Below are 23,015 nucleotides of genomic sequence, written 5' to 3'. Positions count from 1 at the left end.
GACGAGGTGGCCTTCTAGTTCTGGACACTGTAGGCCAAGGATCTCGTGGGCTTGTCTTAGAGCAATGAGGAGCACTTCGTACTCTCAGCAGACCCTGACGGTCAGCGGCTCGAGCAGGATGAGGGTCCAGAGCCCCTCTCCATCTCGTGTTGGCTTCCGCTCCACCTCCTCCGAAGCCCAGAGGTCATCGAGCACCTGTAGGGTTCGAATGGGGAACCAGGGCACGCCGCTGGAGGTGGGACCGGGCGTCCATCTCCACCGCCCCAACGAGAAGCAAGAGCTGCAGGAGCTGAACACCCGCTTTGCCGGCTACATTGAGAAGGTGCGCTCCCTGGAGCAGAAGAACCGCGCCTTGCGCGCCGAGCTGGAGGAACTGGGCAGCCGCTTCAAGGCCAAGGGGACCGGCATGGCCGACGAGTACGAGAGGGAATTTAAAGAGCTGAAGGAGCTGATTGAGAAGTTGACCCAGGAGAAGGGTGCAGAAGACATCGAAAGAGGGAATCTAGTGGAAGAGATCGACATTTGGATGGTGAAATGTGAAGAAGAGCTGACGTTGAAAGGTGAGCAGCCAATCACAGGGCTGTTTAAATATCCATTAGTTGCAATATTAATTGACACATCCTTTATATCTGTATACTGATAAAAGGGTCATCTAGGTATGTATTACAATCTACACAAAGAATGTACCGTATTATGCTAACCTAACTGGCCAGAACAGCATCACAATGAAATATAGATATTTTTTAATTTAAAAGTTGATAGTTAAGCCCATTGAGATCTTTGTCTTAATTAGACTGACTTTGATTCTGGAGAGTTCTTATTTTCCATTACCAAAACCTCCTTCACTGTAGCTCTATCCAGTGTTTATACGGGTTACGGACTGCATGCATGTGCCGCCATTTTACTTTGGGCAATACACATATCTCTAGAGCCAGGGTCCATCCACCGTCCGGCTTTATCTATTGCACTGCAGGCATGACATCCGCAGGTGAAAATGTAAATACCTAAGAGGCACGAGAAGTAACGGGGTGCCTACTTGCTGTCCCCCGACTTACATATGTTGTGGAAGCATAATGCAAAGCAACGGGGAGAGGCTGCAGCCTGAGTCCAAGAGAGAAACACATGGGCCATTTAAAGTGCAGTATTTCCTGCTTCTTACATTCTGGGGTTAGAGACAATTGTCAATATTTGTCCAGTTCAGCAAGCGAAAATGCATGTGACATTTACCCAAAGGATGTAATAAAAAGTGAAGAAGCCTCAGCATAACTAGTTATTTCCACAATCATATTCTACATTGAAACATAATCATATCTCTGTCAAATTACACATTATAATTCGTGATCTTTGTCACTCTTTATGTAAAACTTCTAGCAGAGATACGTCACGTTAATTAATATTACAAACCGTACAATTTGTGTACAACGTCTGCAGCTATCAAGTGATCACCTGTTCAAAATGTGTCTACAATACATGAATTTTCTGTTGTAGTGCGTTTAATAAGCATATACATTGCGTATTTCACGAAATATCCCTATTCTATAGTTAATAGTTCTATAACTAGTTCTATAAAAGGACCAGTATCGATTCAATAATCAAGTAAAGTTGCTAGTCCACGGATATAGATAAACATTAGTCAATTATGGGTTTACCTTCTCTGAAGTCCAGCTATTGCCCTGTCAGTATGACACTGCTTATTAAGTATGGTGAACAGAGTATAGGTTATAGCGCATTGAGGACTACTCCGCCACACTTCCTGTGGCAAGACACACGGACTGGACGTTCCTGTACAGACACCTGCAGCTGGCTGGTGGTATTGTTGTGGAGCTGGACTGGGCTTCAGTACAGGTGGGTGCCCTTTGAGTTTTTGGTGCCAGGGGTAGTCTCCCACGTTTAGCTAGCGGGGGAAGCAGGGCGTGTCTCACAGTTTATACCACCTGCTTCTTCTGCCACACCCAGACGCTGTAGACACCATGTCGAATTGCTATAAATGACGTGCTATTTATGCAGCTCTGTAATTGGGTCACTCAATTAACCTTAATGCCCCTCAGTTGCTGTTAGACTGAACCAATCCAGCGTTAAGGTCCCAAACAAGCCCTTGCGGTGTTAAACCATCAACATTTATGTATTCACCATGGCAGCCATCTTATTCTCCAAGCGCTGTCCATCTGCTGGCCAACATTTCAGCCCATGAAAATAATTTTCATTTATGATCACCATGATGAACTTGGAGGCTTACAGCATAAACCTTTGTTAGTATGTGACTGCTCTCACCATGGATGGAATGATCTGTGAGATGTCAGAAAAGAGTAGAAAAGGAAAGGCCTTATTGTACATCATGCTAGGTGGGATGGCCAATCAGAGAGCATTACATCACTCTAATAACACCTGGTTAAAAATCCATCTACCCAATCTCAACTGTCATCCCTACGATTCCATGTTAGTGGCTCCAAACCCCATTCTTACATTTGGGGTAAACTTGTAGGACAAGAAACATTTATGTGCCATGCTAATGTACCAACAGGGACATACTGCACGTTCTTCAAATCATAAGAAGGTTGCTTTAAAAAAACCTAATTGTTGATTTTCACCGTCAACTTGGGATAACAGTTGATGTGTATATTAATGCTGGTGACACATCTTTGATTGCCAAATTATGATATATTGACAGGAAGCATTTTCCCTATCCAAAGCTTATTCTTAACAAAATTGTGTATTTTGGAAGCTGTAGTTTATATTTACTTCAGTTACACCTGCTAACATTTTTTGTAAAATAGGTCCTATGTGTAGGTAAAATACACATCTTGGTTCACAAATTTAATTGGTGTAAAAAACGTTCCTATAGTGCTCTTTAAATGTCAAACATCCATCAGTTTGTTGCAGTTCTTGCATTCTCAGTTTCTGGGCAAGGAATGGAATTCTGTGTCCTTTTTGATGAACAGTGTTCAGAATGCCTAGATCTGTATGCATTTATGTTATTTTGATTTGTATAGCACACTAATCACCCAAGAGGGTAGTCAGGCTCTTGGGCACGGCGTGTAGTCCCATGGTGCTTATATGAAGAGCCAGGACTTCAGCTTCTTGCAGAGCTCAAGAAGTGAGGAGGAGACTACAGTAATGTGTTGAGGGAGGTTGTTCCATGTCTTGGGTGTGATGTAGGAGAATGAGCGACCTCCAGTTGTGCGGATTCAAAGAGTGTGTGCGAGTGAGAGTGATGCAGAGCGTATGTGTCTGGTGGGTTGGTGAAAGTGTACGCAGCTGTTCAGGTATTCTGGTCCTGTGTTGTGTAGGGCTTCGTATGTGTGCATGAGAAGTTAGAATTGGCTACCCTTGTGAATGGGGAGCCAGGGAAGCTTCCTGACGTGCACTGTGATGTGAGTGTGACTTAGGAGGTCGAGTATGAGTCTTGCAGCTGCATTTTGCATGGGCTGGAGTCTGTGTAGGAGTTGTTTGGAGATTCGGGCATAGAGAGTGTGTTCATAGTCCAGCCTGCTGGTCATGAGTGCATGCGTAGAATGTGGAGGCAGGAACTGCACAGTTTTTACATTGCCCTTTCAGGTAGTTTCTTATATTGGAAATGCAGCATACAAAATTCTGCATGCAAAATGTGTACACTTTGGAGTACTCTACAGGACCTGCTGCTGGTCTAGGTCTTCTTTAAAATTCCTCGGATTCCTAGTAAATTGTTTACAAGTCAGAACTTGTGTCCAAACGTAGCAGTAATACTAGTTGAATGTGTGTCTGATGTTTTACCTGTGACTTTCGTGACATCATGCTCACAGTGTCCAGCAAACACATAGTGCACTGGAAACCTTACACACATCAGCTTAATGCTGCAGCTCCAACCTAGTCTTTCTAAAGTCCAACTAAAAACTGGGGATGGGGCAAAACCCCTAAATCTAAATATGTGGCTAATTTCCAAAACTCAACTGTGTGTGAAACTAGATTCCTGAAAAAACTCCAGGGCACATATTTTAAAAAGTTTTCATGCAGTTTAGTACACAGATCTGGTGCTCTGCATTACACAAAGGGGGACACAGCACAGTCACTGTGCTAGTGCACCAACAGGGTGTCTTGCGCAACGCATAGTCTTGCACTGTGGGACAGAGGCAACAAGCGCGTTCTAGCATAGAGTTGGTACTGGAAGCATATCCTTCCAATACAAATTGCTATGTGTAGACACACTGAGGAGATTCTGACCCAATTGATGTTGGCTGTGCACTGGAGCACCCACATAGCTGCCAGGGTTTCAGATTGCTGAGTGACATTTTCATAATTTCAGTGTAATTATGAGCGACATTTTACCAACTACGAGTGACACTTTCATGCAAGCAAAATCAAGCGATGAAGGCGAGGGAACCATATAAATATCGTAATATATCGAGAATCCTGTAGCTCCCTTTGTACAACAGCATCACCATGTGGCCTTTGATAAACACTACTTGGAGCATACCTTATATAAGGAATAAGTACCCCTGCTGTACATTTTAAGGATGATGCAAGTCACCGAGGAATTCCATAGCCATATAAAGAAACGAGGCCAAAGGTCAGTGAAGTCATCTGTTATATAATTTGAGATGTCATCAGTGATGTCATAGAACATATATGTCTATATATACGTCTATATATACGTCTATATAAATGTGTATATACAAGGGGATGGGAGTACACTGTCTCACATCCCAGTAATCAGTTCGCCCCAAAGCATCATGGCGAATGCAGTGCATGATAACACTTACTTCATTAGCAGTTTTTAATTTTTCACCCTTGTTGGTACAGCCTGTGCTGTGTAACTCTAGTCACATGCTGTCTTGGAATCCGCTGTGTTCAGGTAGGTCACATTTCATTCACATCATTTGCAGAAAGGACCATCAGGAGGAGAATGCAAAGTTCATGGTCTGACATCTCACATGTGATAGAGAACTACCTATGACCTCTAGTTTTCATTAAAAAGAATAGCGCCACCACCACGCCATTAGGGCAAAGGAGTGTTGCCCCCCTGTTGCCAGTACAGCAAAAGTGAAAAATAAAATGGTAATTAAAATCAATTACCATTTTATTTTTCACTGCTCTCAGCCTGAGCAGTGTTTGGGGGCGGGACATTGCTGCTGACTGGCAGCAGGGGAGTGATGCTCTTTCCACCAGTTTACACTGCGCATGTCAGTTTGGCTGGCTGTCTTCAGCCGGCCAGCGTGACATGCGTAGTATAAACCTCTCCACCTAGCTGTCTTAGATAGCTTGGTGGAGAGCAGGCCCAGCCCCCGTGTGCGTGCTGGAGCATCGAGAAAGCCCGCTCCGGCCAATTCTGGTGCTGCTCTCATGCTGCTCATCTGCAACACGAGAACAGCGTTGGGATTTGGAGAGAGTTGGCTGAGGCTCCAGGAGGATTCGCACTGAGTGCAGTCAAGGTGAAAAAGTTTGTTTTACATTTTTATTTTTACCTTTTTCACCTACTGACAGGCAATGTGAGAAACTCGCATTGCCTTCAGCCTTAATTCCAGAGCTCTCCGTCATGGCCTGTTATAAAAAAACGAGCCATGATTGAGAGCTTTGGAATTTGAGCCTAAAGGGATTGTTGATGTATTACAGTGCCTGCCACTCCGGTTACGGCTGCCTCGATGACCCACCACTGCTGAGGGTCACCACCCACCACTGAAAAAGAGTGAAAAATGCATTGCCTTGAAGCAGCAGGAGTTGTGGCGACAAAAGCTGTGAGGCTTGGGGAAGTCACTTGTGTAATATGGGGCCCTAGGCCCTCATGCTGGGAAGTAACGTGACGCAGACACAGTGGTAGGGTATTACTAACTGGCCTCAGGCATGTGCACCCGGCCCCGACTCTACAACATGGAACTTAATGTAGTGGAAGAATGGGCAGATCTGGAGGCTACCCGCATGGTCCTGCAGCAGCGTAGTAAACGGGCAGCCATGATAGGACGGGCAGCCCTCAAGAACCTATCCAGGGGTTTTAACACTTTTTGTTCCGGGATACAGCCAAATATGCATGACATTGGAACATAAACAAAAGAGTGCAAAATAATGCAGTAAGGCGACGTATTTCAATATTTTGTATGGAACATTTACAATATATTGATAAAACCACTGAAGAGCACAGAAGGAACACTTAAAGCACTATTAATATGTATCAAGACCACAAAGGAAAGGGGTTGAGTTACAGTATAAACTAAGCAATGTCTCCCATTCAGTTAAAAACATAATTCACAGGCAGACTCTAACATCCATAGAATCTAACATGTTAAAACCCAGGGGTGGCTTCAAGTGGTTTAAAAATAAGCCCATCAGTGCTAGGATGAGTGCAGGGATCAGCATTCAAGGCATGGTGCTAATTGGAACTGCCAGCTCGGGCGACGCCTTAGCTCCCAGGTAAGTGGAAGCGAGAGGGCGTGGCTTCTCCTTCATGCTTGCAAACAGGACGCATGCTCTGTTCTTTGGCTGCTCATAGCCTCAGTTGTATTTGGAGTGACATGCAGTGCTTTACATGGGCCGGTACTGTCCGGTACTGAGTACCGGCACTTTTCTATTTTGAGCGGGAGAGTACCGGCACATCTCAAGAAAAACGTAATACTTTTCATTGGAGAGTACCAACACTTCTCGGAAACAAGCAGGTACTCTAGCACAGAGTACCTGCACTTTATTTTTTCCATTTCAAGCACTGGTGACATGTAGGCAATTACTTTTTTCAGTGCTTAATTTGTAAATTAAAACGTGCCGGTGCCCAAAGCCCTCCTCTTAAACATGCGGCTGCTGTAATTAAATGTGCTAACACAGAATACTGAGGCGGCGTAATCACGAAACCATCTCGGGCCTCTTCAATCCATTTAAAGCCCCTCCCTGACCCTTCAGCTCACTCTTGCAGCTTTCTGCTTTCTGCCATTGTGAAGCTTTTTCGTGTTTCTCTTCCTCCGTCTTTCCCAAATGTGTATTTTGCTAGCTGTAAATGCTTGAGGCAGAACAATAAGCGCCGGCCCTCAAAAATAAGTGCCGGTGCTTAGCACCGGTTTCAACAAGCACAAATTAAGCACTGACTTTTTTAGATAGGTTTACAGCCTAGGCGAACACTTATGTCATCTATTCCCATTTGTGTAGATGGTTCCTTGAAAAAAGAGAGAACTCCACTGAAATGAGTACCCCCATCACACCATGGGAAGATGTGGGCTCGCTTGATATTGCCATATTATTTACCCTTTGATCCCAATATACACCAACTATTTATAGGGTGCACTGGGCTAGATCTGGCTTGTTTGGTTTAGTTAGGGGCAGGAAGTCACCCCCCTACAGTTTGAGAGTTCGCCATCCAATATTGATAGAACTAGGCATAGAAAATACCCTAAGTGAAAAAAGTCTTGATGCCTGGATGCATCATTTTACGTCATTTAATAGTCCTAATATCAAACTTGTCCAACTTTTTCATCTATCCAGTTTAATCATATTGTCTTGATTAAGTGTTACGATAACCTGCTGCAGCCATGATTCCTTGCTCATGCTAACCTAGCTTACCAGATGTGTCCATCGCTCAGCCTTGGATGCCCTGGGTACAGTCTGTCGAGTTTGAAAACTTGCTAGCTCAGTCTAAACTATTAACATTTTTATTACTCGTGAAGGTCATCTACTAATTCTCCTGAGGTCAGCTACGCACCTTCTTGTACCCTCAGTGGTAAGGTGACCAGATTTTGAGGAGCAAAAACCGGGACAGGTCAGACATAAAAGAAAGACTGAAGACTTTACTCTCACTTTTATATCTGGCCTGTCCCGTTTTTTTGCGTAGATTTGTGAATGTGTGCCTATACAAGTGCGTGTTTTTATATATATATATATATATATATATATATATATACACACACACACACACACATATATACAGACACACATTTACAAGACTGCATATATAAAATTAGCTATGGCCTGACCTCCCACCCTGCAACCCATCCCACCCCCACCCACCTCTCTCCCCACTGGTCTCTCAGACCGGGGACTGTGTTGCCTGACAGTAACAGATAGATTACTTTAATTATTTCATACTTTTTAGGCCTCTTTAACTTATGCTTCCCTAGATGATCTGACCTTTATCGCAAAAACCGGGACATTTATTTAATAATCTGACCTTTGTCCTAAAAACCAGGACATTTATTTAAAATTAAGAGAAGCGTCAGGACACCGGGACTGTCCTCTAAAAACCGTGACTGTCCGGGGAAATCCGGGATGTCTGGTCACCCTACTCAGTGTGTACTTTATCATATGATCAACATATTTGGACTCCATTTAGGATGCATGGGGGACATAGCCGGACTGGCAGTCGCGGGTATCGTGCGTTTTCTTGGTGGGCTGGAAGGGTGGGGGCTGTTTTTTCAGCAGTGGGGGCCTGTTTAGGTCGAGCATAGCAGCATGCAAACTCTGATTTTCTGACGTGTTGATATGTATCTGGACTTTTAACAACGCCCACCTCACGCCCATAACTACCACTCGTCCCTGGGCTTGCCCTTCAAAACTCCTTTGATGACATTGGTAAACGGTTTACGTTTGTCCCTCCTTGGGGAGGTTTTGTTACCACCTTGGCCATCGCCCCTGTTACATGGCTAATTGCACTTTTGCCAATAAGCGTGACTGCAAGTGAACTTCTTTTTCCTTTCGTGTCTCTCCTTAGCGCTGATGTTCATGGCGGCCGTTGCGTTGTGAATCGGCTCGCTTATGTGAAACTGTTTTACTTTTAATTTTATGTCGCAAGAAAAGTCCAGTTAGGAGTTTACAGTACTAATAGCTCTAATGAGCAGCAAATGCAAGACCCATTGCTTTTGAAATGCTTGTTTGTTACCGGGTTTTGCAGCAGTGCCACAATGTCGGCCCCCAGTAACAAAAGAACAAAAGCAGCAGTGCTTCGTCCCCCGACCCGGGGGCTGGTCTGACAAAATTGCCAGGGCTGCTTTGGGTTCCCAGTCCGGCCCTGATGTGGGATGCCATTCTTAATAATCTCTGTGATTCGCAGACTGAACACTTCCATACTCAACTAAAAAGGTGAGTTTTCCTTGACATTTATCACATAGATGCTCATTTTATCTGGTGCATTCTTCACTCAGGTTTTTGCATATTATTTTTCAGTTCCCATACTATGTGCTCATTTCTCTCTATCTTTTTCGCTTCCAATATTTCTTCAGTCATATTGCTTTCCCCATTCATCTTCATTCTGTGAATGTTTCAACCTTTTTTGTATTAAGTATAACACAAAGCATACATAAAAGTCAGCGACTTCCCATTCAATATCTAGAAGCCCAACCATCAAGGGTCCTTAATTTTATTATTATAAAATCAAAAGTCAACCAATTATCGATATGTGAAAAGGGGTAGCAATGGCTTAGTCAATTTGCAACACTAGGGGGAGCTGCCATTCACTAGTGTCAATGCATGGCCCCTTTATCTTTAAGGTTCAACTGCAGGGAGTAGCGGGCCTTAGATCCAATGATATTGAATGCTCTAAGGTGCACTCTAAGGTGCATTAAAATAATGAATCACCTATGGGTGAGCATAAAAATGTAAAGGTTAATGTGCTATTTTCCATGCATATCATTCATGCACACCTCTTAACTTGGGCACACATTCTCTGGCTGCTTTCGTCTGTGTGAATAGTTACGAAGGACCCTCTGTCTACCATGAAATCAGAGTGAGGCCTGAACTCTCATGTCAGCCAGTGTTCTCCTCAACTCTCTAGAACACTCTTCCGCCCCATGATCTCAAGCAGCAATCCATAGAACAGAATGCTATTGCTTTTCACATCTTGTCTCCTTCTTGATTTCCTCATGTCACAGGATACTCTCCTGTTGCCTTTAAGTACATATATATAAAGTATGATAGCTACCCCATTCAGAAGGAGACAAACTACTAAGTGGAGGATCATTGAGACGGCAGAGTTAACAACCAGGTTTTTAGTTGCTTATGGAACTGGATTTCTGAATCCAGGGCCCTCAAAGGAGAGGGCAGGGAGTTCCACAACTTGGCTGTGTTGAACTGAAATGAGTGGCCTCCACTCCTGGTTCTTTTGAATGCGAGGGACAATAGCCAAAGAGACATTTGATGATTGCAAATACCTGGTCAGCACACAAGGGGTTAAAAGATAATTGAACAGTATTGGTCCGGTGTTTATCAAGGCCCTGCAGGTGATAGAGAGAGATTTAAATTTGATCCTCTGTACCACCAGGGTCCAATGCAGGTTGGGGAGACAGATGTCTAGGAACATTAAAAAGTATGCAGGCAGCAGCGTTTTGCACCACTTGGAGTTTCCTCATTGTAGATTTAGGAGCTCTCAAGTCCAGGGAATTTCCAATCCAATCCAGATAGAACAAATCCCTGGACAACTAATCTTTTGGATGAAAAAGGAAATAAGTGGAGAACATTCATAAAGTAATCTAAGCATCCAGTAGAAAGTTGTTGCTAGTTTTGTAGCTTGTAGATCCATGGTGAGGGCCTTGTCCAACCAGAAACTCAAACTTTTTACAGTGGGCTTTGGGACGAGAGGAACACCCAAAGTCTTGTCCCATCATAGGTTGAACTGCGGTGGAGAAGGATTACTGAGAATCAACAGTTTAGTTTTTTCCCCGTTCAGTTTTAAAGCAAATAATTTCATCTTATTGGCAACCACTGTGAGGCATGGTTCTAATGTTGATGAACAAGTGGTCTAAGTATGACGGAGCAAACAAAACAGTTGGGTGTCATCAGCATAAGAGATAATCGAAATGCCATTGTGTAGGAAAGTAGCCTCTTTCTAGCCTTGTTACCCCTACTTTTGGCCTGTTTGTGAATATATGTCAGGGTGTTTTCACTGTCTCACTGGGATCCTGCTAGCCAGGACCCCAGTGCTCATAAGTTTGTGGCCTATATGTGTTTCCTGTGTGGTACCTAACTGTCTCACTGAGGCTCTGCTAACCAGAACCTCAGTGGTTATGCTCTCTCTGCTTTCCAAATTTGTCACTACAGGCTAGTGACTAAATTTACCAATTCACATTGGCATACTGGTACACCCATATAATTCCCTTGTATATGGTACTGAAGTACCCAGGATATTGGGGTTCCAGGAAATGGGCTGCAGCATTTCTTTTGCCACCCATAGGGAGCTCTGACAATTCTTACACAGGCCTGCCACTGCAGCCTGCGTGAAATAATGTCCACGTTATTTCACAGCCATTTACCACTGCACATAAGTAACTTATAAGTCACCTATATGTCTAACCTTCACCTGGTGAAGGCTGGGTGCAAAGTTACTTAGTGTGTGGGCACCCTGGCACTAGCTAAGGTGCCCCCACATCGTTCAGGGCAAATTCCCCAGACTTTGTGAGTGCAGGGACACCGTTACACGCGTGCACTATACATAGGTCACTACCTATGTATAGCGTCACAATGGTAACTCCGAACATGACCATGTAACATGTCGAAGATCATGGAATTGTGATTGGGGGGACAATTCCATGATCCCCGGGTCTCTAGCACAGAACCCGGGTACTGCCAAACTGCCTTTCCGGGGTCTCCACTGCAGCTGCTGCCAACCCCTCAGACAGGTTTCTGCCCTCCTGGGGTCCAGGCAGCCCTGGCCCAGGAAGGCAGAACAAAGGATTTCCTCTTAGAGAGGGTGTTACCCCCTCTCCCTTTGGAAATAGGTGTGAAGGGCTGGGGGTGAGTAGCCTCCCTCAGCCTCTGGAAATGCTTTGATGGGCACAGATGGTGCCCATCTCTGCATAAGCCAGTCTACACCGGTTCAGGGATCCCCCAGCCCTGCTCTGGCACAAAACTGGACAAAGGAAAGGGGAGTGACCACTCCCCTGACCAGTACCTCCCAGGGGAGGTGCCCAGAGCTCCTCCAGTGTGTCCCAGACCTCTGCCATCTTGGAAACAGAGGTATTCAGGGCACACTGGACTGCTCTGAGTGGCCAGTGCCAGCAGGTGACGTCAGAGGCTCCTTCTGATAGACTCTTACCTCTCTTGGTAGCCAATCCCCCTTCCTTGGTAGCCAAACCTCCTTTTCTGGCTATTTAGGGTCTCTGCTTTGGGGAATTCTTTAGATAACCAATCCAAGAGCTCACCAGAGTTCCTCTGCATCTCCCTCTTCACCTTCTACCAAAGGATCGACTGCTGACTGCTCCAGGACGCCTGCAAAACCGCAACAAAGTAGCAAGATGACTACCAGCAACATTGTAGCGCCTAATCCTCCCGGCTTTCTTGACTGTTTCCAGGTGGTGCATGCTCTGAGGGTAGACTGCCTTCACCCTGCACCAGAAGCGCAGAAGAAATCTCCAATGGGTCGACGGAATCTTCCCCCTGCTAACGCAGGCACCAAAAGACTTCATCACTGGTCCTCTGGGTCCCCTCTCATCCTGACGAGCGTGGTCCCTGCAACACAGCAACTCTGTCCAAGTGACTCCCACAGTCCAGTGACTCTTCAGTCCAAGTTTGGTGGAGGTAAGTCCTTGCCTCCCCATGCTAGACTGCAAAGCTGTGTACCTCGTGATTTGCAGCTGCTCCGGCTCCTGTGCACTCTTCCAGGATTTCCTTTGTGCACAGCCAAGCCGGGGTCCCCAGCACTCCATCCTTCAGTGCACAAACTTCCGGCATCGTGGGACTCCCTTTTGTGACTTCGCGTGGACTCCGGTTCACTTTACTTCTAAGTGCCTGTCGGGGTACTTCTGCGGATGCTGCCTGCTTCTGTGAGGGCTCTCTGAGTTGCTGAGCGCCCCCTCTGTCTCCTCCTCCAAGTGGCAACATCCTGGTCCCTCCTGGGCCCCTGCAGCACCCAAAAACCTGTACTGCAACCCTTGCAGCTAGCAAGGCTTGTTTGCGGTCTTTCTGCGTGGGAACACCTCTACAAGCTTCATCGCAACGTGGGACATCCGTCTTCCAAAGGAGAAGTTCCTAGTCCTCTTCTTTCTTGCAGAACTCCAAGCTTCTTCCAACCGGTGGCAGCTTCCTTGCACCTTCAGCTGGGGTTTCCTGGGCTCCTGCCCCCCCTGGACACTGTCCCCTTGTCTTACAGGTACTCAGGTCCGGAAATCCGTTGTCAGTGCACTGCTGGTGTGAGTTCTTCCTGCAGAATCCCCCTAACACGACTTCTGTGCTCTCTGGGGGTAGTAGGTGCACTTTACTCCTACTTTTCAGGGTCTTGGGGTGGGGTATTTTTCTAACCCTTACTGTTTTCTTACAGTCCCAGCGACCCTCTACAAGCTCACATAGGTCTGGGGTCCATTCATGGTTCGCATTCCACTTTTGGAGTATATGGTTTGTGTTGCCCCTATACCTATGTGCTCCTATTGCAATCTATTGTAATTCTACACTGTTTGCATTACTTTTCTTGCTATTACTTACCTAATTTTGGTTTGTGTACATATAATTTGTGTACATATAACTTATTTATATATATTACCTTCTTACTGAGGGTACTCACTGAGATACTTTTGGCATATTGTCATAAAAATAAAGTACCTTTATTTTTAGTAACTGTGTATTGTGTTTTCTTATGATATTGTGCATATGATATAAGTGGTATAGTAGGAGCTTTACATGTCTCCTAGTTCAGCCTAAGCTGCTTTGCCATAGCTACCTTCTATCAGCCTAAGCTGCTAGAAACACCTCTTCTACACTAATAAGGGATAACTGGACCTGGCACAAGGTGTAAGTACCTCTGGTACCCATTACAAGCCAGGCCAGCCCCCTACACATGGGCCATCACCACATCTGCTAGCAAGCGCATCGAAATATCAAAGAATGTAGGATTTAGGGCAGATCGTTGTGGGATGCCACATTTCAGAGAAAAGATCTTGAAAGTGCAATTTCCCTCAATTACCTGGAAATATCTATTGCTCAAAAAACACTGAAACCAGGTTAGGGCTTGGGCAGACACACCGACCTCTGAAAGTATATCAAGGAGACTTTTGTAGCTAACAGTATCACAGGCTGCACTAAGGTCAAGGAGGATGATCCCAACTGTACTTCCCTGATCAAGCCGCATGTTGACCTCCTCTACTGCCACCAGTTAGGCAATTGCCATACTATGTTTAGCTCTAAAGCCCATCTGCGTTAGATTGAGGGAATTGTACTTCTCTAAAAATTTAGACAGGGGGTTATTAACATGGCTTTCAAGTATTTTGCTTGACCAGGCACAAAGGGATAGCCCTATAGGTCCCAGGTTCACAAGGGCTTTTACCATTGCATGCTTCTAAGGTGTAGGAACCACTCCTTTGGCCAAAGACAAGCCTAAGATCTCAAGAAGAGCTGGACCAATCTGTTCATAAACTTTGGCTAATATGAACGGAGGGGCAGGATTGAGTGGGGAACCAGATTTAAGTTTAACCTAGTAATAAAAGCCTCAGAGGTGTTTTTAGGGAACTTTGTAAGAACAGCAATTGAGCTTAAGTGGAAAGAGTTTCTGCATTGTGACTGCAAATCAAGATTTGTTGGACCCAAAGAGAGATAAATATCTTCGATGTGTTTTACAAAAACCTTGGTGATATCATTGCAACGGATTGATAATGGTTGAGAAATCGAAAATCAAAAGATTTTAAAGAGTCTTGATAATCTGGAATATCTCTCTTGAAGGATTAAAGGCAGTTTTTATTTTATTATCATAGAAAGTCGTTTTAGCATCTGTGATTTCCAGATGATATTTCCTAATAATCTCCCTATAGCTAGCTTTACCATTCAGAGAATAATCCTTTTTCCAAATTCTTTCTGAAATCCTGCAATGTTGTTCCAGCAGCTTGAGCTGAGGTTTATACCAGGGAGTGGTTTTTGAGCCATTTTTGCTGGTCTGCTTCATTCTGGGGACAAGTGTACAAAGCAATTGATTAATCCAATGTGCAAATTCAGTATAGACAGAAGTAGGGTATTGGTGAAACACTTTAAATATACAAACTGCCCAATACTGTCCCCACACCGTCAATTGCATTTATGATTCAAAGGCCACAATCTCAATAAAGTTGGGGGGAGGAGCCAAGCAGGGTGGCCACCTAAACATGTTCCTCGGTGGCTTCTGCCAGCCGCCAAAAAACATTCAGCATCCTGCAGCTTTAGGCAGAGCAAGTCTGTAGGAAAGTGCTCCTTTTGGCATGGTTAGCCCTCCACCCCACATGCACACACACACACACACACACACACACACACACACACACACTTTTAAGTCTGACATTGATGCTAACATGACTGAGTGTGTGCTGGGATCCTGCTAACCAAGCCCCACTGTGCAGTTGGGTCAGAGGCAGATTCCTCTCCCTTACCCATTCAGATGCGACTGTAGTGACAGATGCGTCACTACTGGGATGGCCCGACCACATGGAGGAGGCGGAGATCAGAGTCGTCTGCATGGGAAGGTGCCCCTTTTGGCATGGTTACCCATCCCATTTATTGTGTGATGTTGATGCTAACTTGACTGAGTATATGCTGGCATCCTGCTAACCAGGCCCCAGCACCAGTGTTCTTTCCCTAAACTGTATAATTGTTTCCACAATTGGCACACCCCTGGCACTCAGCTAAGTCCCTTTTAAAAGGTCCATTTGGTACCACAAGGGCTCTGTGGCCAGGGAGGGTCTTTAATGGCTGCAGCATGAATTATGAAACCATAGTGGGGCCTTCACCTAACACATGCACACTACCATTGCTTGTGTGTTCTGGTGGGAAGAAAAAGGTAAAGTCGACATGGCATCCCTCTCTGGGTGCCATGCCTGCCAACCACTGCCTGTGGCATATGTAAGTGACCCCTTACAACCCTAAGGCAGGGTGCACTATACCACAGGTGAGGGCATAGCTGCATGAGTAATATGCCCCTACAGTGTCTAAGTTCATTCTTAGACATTGTAAGTGCAGTGTGACCATATTAACTACACGAGCTGGAAGTTTGCCATTACAAACTCCACAGCTCCATGATGGCCTCACTGAAGACTGGGAAGTTTGGTATCAAACTTCTCAGCACAATAAACCCACACTGATGCCATTGTTGGATTTATTGTAAAATGCACACAGGGCATCTTAGAGATGCCCCCTGTGTTTTTATCCAACCCTCTAGTGTAGGACTCACAGGTCTTTGCCAGCCTACCAGTAACAGACAAGTTTCTGAACCATGGAGTGAGAGCCTTTGTGCTCTCTGGGGTCAGGAACAAAGTTTGCTCTGGGTGGAGGTGTTTCACACTCCCCCCTGCAGGAACTGCAAAATTTAGCAGTGAGCTTCAAAGGCTCAGACTTCCTGTTACAGTGTCCCAGGGCACTCCAGCTAGTGGAGATGTCCACCTCCTGGACCAAGCCCCATCTTTTGGCGGCGGTCCGGTGGGAAAGTTAGGAAAAACAAGGAGGAGTGACCACTGCAGCTAGGTCCACACCTAAGGTGTCCAGAGCTGAAGTGGCCCCCTCCTTGCAGAATCCTCCATCTTGTTTTGGAGGAGAGGGACCAATAGGGATAGGAATGTGCTACCCCCTTCCCCAAAGGGAGTGGGCACAGGAAGGGTGTAACCAACCTCACGGACAGTAGCCATTGGCTACTGCCCTCTGACACCTTTAATGCCCCTACACCTAGTATTTAGGGGCACCCCTAAACCTTGCTCTTCAGATTCCTGGTGGCCTCAAGAAAGAAAAAAGAAGGACCGAAGAGCTGACTCCAGACTGCAACTGACTTGACCCCAGCCCTACCTGCCAGTCTGCAGCTTCACGACTCTTGCTACAAAAAGGCGACGCATTCTGCAGGACCAGGGTCCTCTACAAAACCCCAGAGGACTGCCTGCCTAGCAGAAGACCAAGATCTCCAGAGGACAGTGGCCCTGTCCAGAAGAAACCCTCCAAAAGGACTCCGAACTGCCCCCCATCCGTGAGCCCTGCCCACTCTGCACCTAATGCCCACAGCCCGAGTTCAGTGGCCCACTGGTCCAGAGAAGGTCCCCAGGTGATTCCGACCTCAAGTCCACCCTGGGTTGACCCTCCTGGCCAACACGATGATGTCTGCAACCTGAATCTCGAGGACCCCCTGACCACGACCGGATCCAATGAAGATTCCTGACGTCCAACAGGACCCCTGTACCCGCAGCCCACTGGCCTTGAGGATTCCGACAGACGGTCTAGCAATGTCCAGTGGGTGCCTCTCCTTCTTGTCCAGCCTTTGGTTTTCTTGAACCGACCCCCTGGACCCAGCTTGCAGCATCTTTGTGACTCCAGGCATTCCCCCATTGAAAAGCATTTGGTGCCCAATACTGTGTTTGCACCCTGCACCCAGCCACCCCTGTGCCACTGAGGGTGTGTGTTTAGTGCTGTACTGTGGCTCCCAGGTGCTGACCTAAACCCCCCCCCCAGGCCTGTGTCCTGAAACCGTGGGTACTTACCTGCAATTTGTGATCCACCCAGTGCCCTCAGTCCTCATAGGATTCCATTGAAAACCCAACACCAACTTTGACCTCTGCACCCGTCCGGCCCTGTGTTGCTGGTGGGGCACTTTTGGGATCAACTGAAACTTTGACCTGTGAACATCCTAACCCCGGAGACTGGTAGTGTAAGTTGAGTGCTTACCTGTTAACTGTACTAACACTTTTCCTCCCCTAGGACTGCATTGGGTCCTATGAGAAATGTAACATTTAAAACTGAAAAGTGTTACTTACTTTTAAACTAATTTATCTGCAAAATCTAAACAAAGTACATTTGATACATATGCTTGATACCTACTTACAACGGTACTTACCTGCAAAAAAGACTTTTTGGTTCTAGTAATAAACTAACAAAATATATTTTTGCTATATAAAAACAATTGGCCTCACGTTAGTCATTGACTGTGTGCCTCATTTCTTGTCCGTATGTGCACAACAAATGCTTTGCACTATCCTCTGATAAGCCTAACTGCTCGACCACACTACCACAAAAAAGAGCATTGGTATTATCTACTTTAGCCTCTGTTAGGCCTCTGGGGAACCCCTGGACTCTGTGCACACTATACCTCATTTTGGTATAGTGTATACAGAACCAGCTTCCTACAAAGTCTCCCCATATACATTGTGCCCTGCCCCCTCCCCCCATCTGGAGTGTGCCCTGGCAATGGGGCGGCTTGCTGGGTCCGTTACACACACAGTTGCTGACAAGGAGCGCCGGGCAGCTGACCTTGACCTGGTCCGTTCTTAGTGATAGGGCAGAGGTCCTGGAGAGGTCAGAGCTCCCCAGCTGCTCCACAGCCCTCCTGCTGCCACTGACAGGTCCACCTGCATTCCTGAGCCTGATTGCAACAGCTCCGTCCGCAGTCCTGAGCCTGATTGTGACAGCTCTACCTGCATTCCTGAGCCTGATTGCGACCACTCCGCCCACATTCCTGAGTCTGATTGCAACAGCTTAGCATTCATTGCTGAGTCTGATTGCATCTGCTGAGAACCCTGCTGAAGTCTCCTTTGTGCCACTGTTGCGGCCTCCCTCCCACCTTCCCGGCTCCCACCCCAGCCCCTCCCACGTCCCAGGACATATAATGGAGGCCGCAGCACAGTCTCAGTGAGAAGTGCCTGACCCTTTGGGGCAGTCACAGCTCCCCATATGCTCCACAGCCCTCCTGTCTGCCGCTCACCCACACTCCTGAGCCTGATTACAACAGCTCTGCCCGCATTCCTGAGCCTGATTGCACCTGATTGTGACAGCTCTGTCCGCATTCCTGAGCCTGATGATGACCGCTCCACCCACATTCCTGAACCTGATTGCGACAGCTCCGCTGCATTCCTGAGCCTGATTGCGTCTGCTGATGCTTGTGCCAATGCCTCCTTTGCGCCACTGGCGTGCCAGCCCTCTCACCTCCTACCCCAGCTCCTCCCACCGACCAGGACATATAATGGAGGCCGCAGCATGCCCGCACAGCGGATGAGCTCAGCGGGCGTGCCACAGGTGTGCTAAAGGCAAGCCCGTTTGCGCCGGGACCACGCCCAGCACCAGAACCCCTGGTCTCCCCACTGCCCACACTACACCACCAAGGACCTCCAGGCCCTGAACATCGGACACCCCATCAACAGCTGCCTCACGTCCTCCCCACGCTCATTCAAAGGACCCCTCACCTGCCTACACTGCCATTTCTCCTGCAACCCCGGCCCACCTGCCCACACTAATGCCCGCACTGCACCCACACAGAAGACCATGAACAACCAAGCACCATTCCATTACATCCTCTAAACACCCGCTCCTTATGCAACCCGGACGTCGCCTTCATCACCGAAACATGGCTAACACCCTCCTCAAACCCTGACATCACCATGGCCATCACAGATGGCTACAAGATGATACACCGAGACCCCACCAACAAACATGACAAGGGCTTCGCCATAATCTTCAAGAAAACCATCCAATGCACCATTACTGACGACAACCCAACCCCCCTCAAGGAGCACCTCAACTTCCATCTCCAGACCGATGTCAACACCACGATGCGAGGCAATCTCGCTCACAGACCCCCGGGACCACGCCCAGCATTCTGCGATGCCACCGCCAACCTCATTGCCCCCTTCGCCATTGACTCCCTCCACTACATCCCAGCGATCTCAATTTCCACCGTAATGACACCAGTGACACCAACTCCACTTCCCTCATAGAGAACCATGGCAACGTCTGCCTCACCCAACTGGTCACCAAACCCACTCACAAAGCCGGACTCACACTGGATGCCATCTTCACTTTTAGCGACAGAATCAGTTTCACCCACATGACTGAACTCACCTGGATGACCACATCATCATCCACTTTACCAACTCCAATTCCCTGCACACCTCCTCCAAACACCTCAGCATCCCCCACCGAAGCTATGGCAAGGTAACCGAGACCGTATGGGCTCAGGCCCTCAGCACCACACAACCCAAGTCCCCGACAGACCTCAACCTCAACCAGGCTGTCCAAAACCTCAGCACCTGGATCACTAAATCCGCGGACAGTCACCCTGCTGAAATCAGCTAACACCAACAGCACCTCCAAACGATGTGAGATGGTACATTCCAGAGCTCAGAAACTCTAAACGTGACTGAAACCGACTCAAGAAACAATGGAGTGTAACCAAAGACCCCTCCGACAGAGCTGCCTACAAGGCAGTCCTCAACAACAACCACTACCACATCAAGGCAGCAAAAAGAGCAGCAATTGCTGCCTGAATCAATACCGCAGCCAACCCCACAAAATAACTCTTCAGATTCATCAAGGTATTCAGTAACCTAATAGCCATAGACCACATCTACCCATCCCAGGAACTCTGCGACACCCTCTTAGACTACCTCCACAGCAAGATCACCACAATATACACCATTTTGACCCCAAACCCTCCACCCTAGATAACATCTCTCCTGCAGTGAACCCCAGCCACACAATAAATCCCTGGTCCGCGATTACCACACAGACCACCAAAGCCATCATGCCATCCATCCACTCCAGGGCACCCACCGACCACTGCCCCAACTGGCTTTTAAACCTTGGAGCCAACACTATTAGCATGGAACTAACCTGCATCCTCAACACCTCCATTTACATGGCAACCTTCCCAAATGAATGGAAGCACGCAGAGGTCAGACCCGTCCTAAAGAAACCCTCCACCTGCCCCACTGACCTAAAAAACTACAGACCGATCTCCCTGCTCCACTTCCCGGTCAAAATGCTTGAGAAAGCCATCAACCAACAGCTCACTGACTACCATGAACGAAGCCACCTTCTCAATACTTCAGAATCAGGATTCCAGGCCAACCACAGCTTGGAGACTGCACTGATCGCCATCACGGATGACATCAGGACGCCGCCACGAATGACATCAGGACCCTCCTCGATCGAGAAGAATCTGCAGCTCTGATCCTTCTGGACCTCTCCACAGCATTTGATACAGTCTACAACCACACTATCCTCAACAAACTGCACAACATAGGCATTCAACAAAAGGCCCTTAAGTGTGTAGCCTTTTTCCTCTCAGGCTGCACGCAGAGCATCGACCTTCCTCCCTTCACTTCTACACCCAGGAACATCGCCTGCGGTGTACCCTAATGATCCTCCCTCAGCCCAGCCCTGTTTAACGTTTACATGACCCCCCTTGCAGACATTGTCAGGTACTACAGACTCAATATATTCTTCTACGACGATCACACTCAACTAATCTTCTCACTCACCGAAGACCCCCACAACGCCAAAGCCAGCTTTTGCAACGCCACGACCAACGTAGCAACATGGATGAAAAATAGCTACCTCAGATTAAACACAGACAAAACGGAAGACCTGATCTCGAGGAAGAAGACCTCCAATGGGACCACAGCTGGTGGCCAGCAGAACTCGTACCAACACCCTATCCATCAGACCATGCACGGAACTTCAACATCATCCTTGACTGCCATGAAGCAAGAAGTAAACTCAGTCACCTCCTCCTGCTTTTACATCCTCCGTACACTCTGCCGAATCTTCAAATGGATCCCTACCGACACAAGAAAGACAGTCACGCACGCCATGGTCACCAGCCACCTCGCTTAAGGCAACACTCTCTATGCTGGAGTGTCCTCCCAGCTACTTAAAAGATTCCAGACTCTACAGAACACCGCAGCCAGACTCATCCTCAACCTCCCCAATCACTCTAGCATCACCCCACACCTCAGGAACCTCCACTGGCTCCCCATCCAGAAGAGATGCCAATTCAAAATCCTCACACTCGCAGACAAGGCTCTCCACAACATAGGGCCATCCTACATCAACCATCGACTGAGCTTCTACGTCCCAGCAAGACAACTACGCACTGCCTCGCTAAACCTTGTGCACACACACCCACATCTATTTCAGGCACTGCGGAGTCCGCTCCTTCTTCTACACAGTAGCCAAGTTCTGGAACAGCCTACCTCTCCACCTCCAAACAGCTCCCTTCCTGGTGGACTTCAGAAGGAGACGCAAGATGTGGCTTTTCAACAGAGACATGGCACCCTCAGCGCCCAGATACCCTTAGGGGTGATAGTGCTGCACTTTCCAAATGCTATGATTGATTGATTGATTGAATATTGTGAGCTGCAGCAGTGATCTGGAGACTTTGGCAGAGAGGTGGGGGAGGCATTTGACTGGACCTAGTGCCCCATCGCATATCAGGGGGTCCTTATTGGGGTTGGGATTGTCACTATTGCCATCTGCCCACTGGAGTCCTGCATTAAGGACTATTGGTACTATATGCACGGGCGAACACACCTGCTTCGCCCCGCTTCAGCTTGGAGGGGGCGAGTCTCTGGGACCACACCATTCGTTACATTGGTCTAGAATGTGTTTTTGTTAATGATATTGGGGTTCCTTTACGGCATCTCTCCTTAATCCTGTGTGAGACGGCCTTTGGATAGTGAAAGCAGCATCCACCAGCCTATGCCTGGATACTCAAAATTAAGGAGGCTTCTGCACATCACAACATGGCAAAAGATAAACCTGGCAAGCTGGTATAAACTAACAAAATGGACAATTATACTAATTCTGTGCTTCTGGAGGGGCAGCAGAGAGCCTGACCGGACGTGATTTGCCCACAGAACAAGGTGCCCCAACAATGATGGACATCATGGCAGTGATTATAAGCTTGAAGGAGGTCAAGTTGGTGAAAATTGATACAGTAGCCATAGAGGTGGGCTTGCTTTGGGCCAACTTTAAGAACATGTCAGAGCAGGTCGTGGAGACTGAGGGGCAAGTTGCGGTGCACCAACAAGAGGTGGCGACCCTACAGAAAACGGTGGTGGAACTCCGGGCCAACACCGCCTGCATGGAAGACCAGATCGAAGATGCAAATGAATGGTCCAGGAGGAAAAATGTGTGCTTGGTGGGCTTCCCAGAACGGGCGAAAGGACAGTCTGCAGAGCTGCTCCTGGAGGAGTGGAGAAGTGGATTACCACTGTTCTAAAGCCATGGAAGCTTTCAAAATGTTTCCTAATTAAACGGGCTCACTGTGCATTGGCCCCCAAGCCTAAGCCAGGGGCACCCCTATGCCCTTATTGCCAGACTCTACAGTTATTGAAACTGAGACTTCATATAACAACACATCCGATTGCACGGGGCAC

At 47.3% G+C, this 23,015-nt stretch overlaps 1 protein-coding gene across 1 annotated transcript in view; it reads left to right on the top strand.

The window, feature by feature from the left end:
- Positions 1 to 22: 22 nt before the first annotated feature.
- LOC138296090 (vimentin-like) overlaps positions 23 to 23,015 on the top strand; it is a 73,931-nt gene continuing 50,938 nt past the window's right edge. Inside the window, exon 1 of the mRNA XM_069234931.1 lies at positions 23 to 560. Within this exon, the coding sequence (XP_069091032.1) occupies positions 65 to 560 (496 nt within the window). The 5' untranslated portion in view covers positions 23 to 64. The remainder of the gene's footprint in view (positions 561 to 23,015) is intronic.

Source organism: Pleurodeles waltl, chromosome 1_2 (genome assembly GCF_031143425.1).
Source record: "Pleurodeles waltl isolate 20211129_DDA chromosome 1_2, aPleWal1.hap1.20221129, whole genome shotgun sequence".
In the NCBI taxonomy this organism is placed as follows: Eukaryota; Metazoa; Chordata; class Amphibia; order Caudata; family Salamandridae; genus Pleurodeles; species Pleurodeles waltl.
The sequence above is the reverse complement of the archived record's forward strand: the minus strand, read 5'-3'. Positions and strand labels throughout refer to the sequence as shown.